Here is a 356-nt window from a genome sequence, read left to right as displayed (position 1 = left end):
CTTTGTAAAGGTTGGTGACGGCAGTGGCTGCATTTTGGAAGGGAACCCAAAGAGAAAGTCCTGGCTGCTGACACACTCGGTCTTTGTAGAGCTGGGCCACGGCGGTGGCCGAGTTCTGGAAGAGGTGCCACAGCTTCTGCTGCTTGTGCTCGGGCTGTGCGGCGGCCGCCGCCTCCTCCTGCAGCTCAGGGGGCAACTGCTCGTCCTCGGACAGGCACTGCCGCTCCCACTTGGAGAACCAGTGCTCGGGTCCGTGCTCCTGGATCTCGGCCTCGCCCTCCTCCTTCCGCTCCTCCATCCTCCGCGGCCTCCCGCGGCCTCGCAGCCGCCGCGGCCGCGCACTGCTAAGGCGGGGC

At 66.6% G+C, this 356-nt stretch overlaps 1 protein-coding gene across 1 annotated transcript; it reads right to left on the bottom strand.

Moving 5' to 3' along the window:
* Positions 1-6: 6 nt before the first annotated feature.
* LOC112392003 (UPF0472 protein C16orf72) lies at positions 7-350 on the bottom strand (the record flags this gene model as incomplete). The annotated part of the gene is made up of 1 exon (XM_024733554.1): positions 7-350. A coding segment is annotated over exon 1 (292 nt), but the record flags the coding sequence as incomplete, so codon positions are not given.
* Between the last annotated feature and the right edge of the window lie 6 nt (positions 351-356).

Source organism: Neophocaena asiaeorientalis, unplaced genomic scaffold (genome assembly GCF_003031525.2).
Source record: "Neophocaena asiaeorientalis asiaeorientalis breed wild unplaced genomic scaffold, Neophocaena_asiaeorientalis_V1.1 C47399751, whole genome shotgun sequence".
Taxonomy (NCBI): domain Eukaryota; kingdom Metazoa; phylum Chordata; class Mammalia; order Artiodactyla; family Phocoenidae; genus Neophocaena; species Neophocaena asiaeorientalis.
The sequence above is the reverse complement of the archived record's forward strand: the minus strand, read 5'-3'. Positions and strand labels throughout refer to the sequence as shown.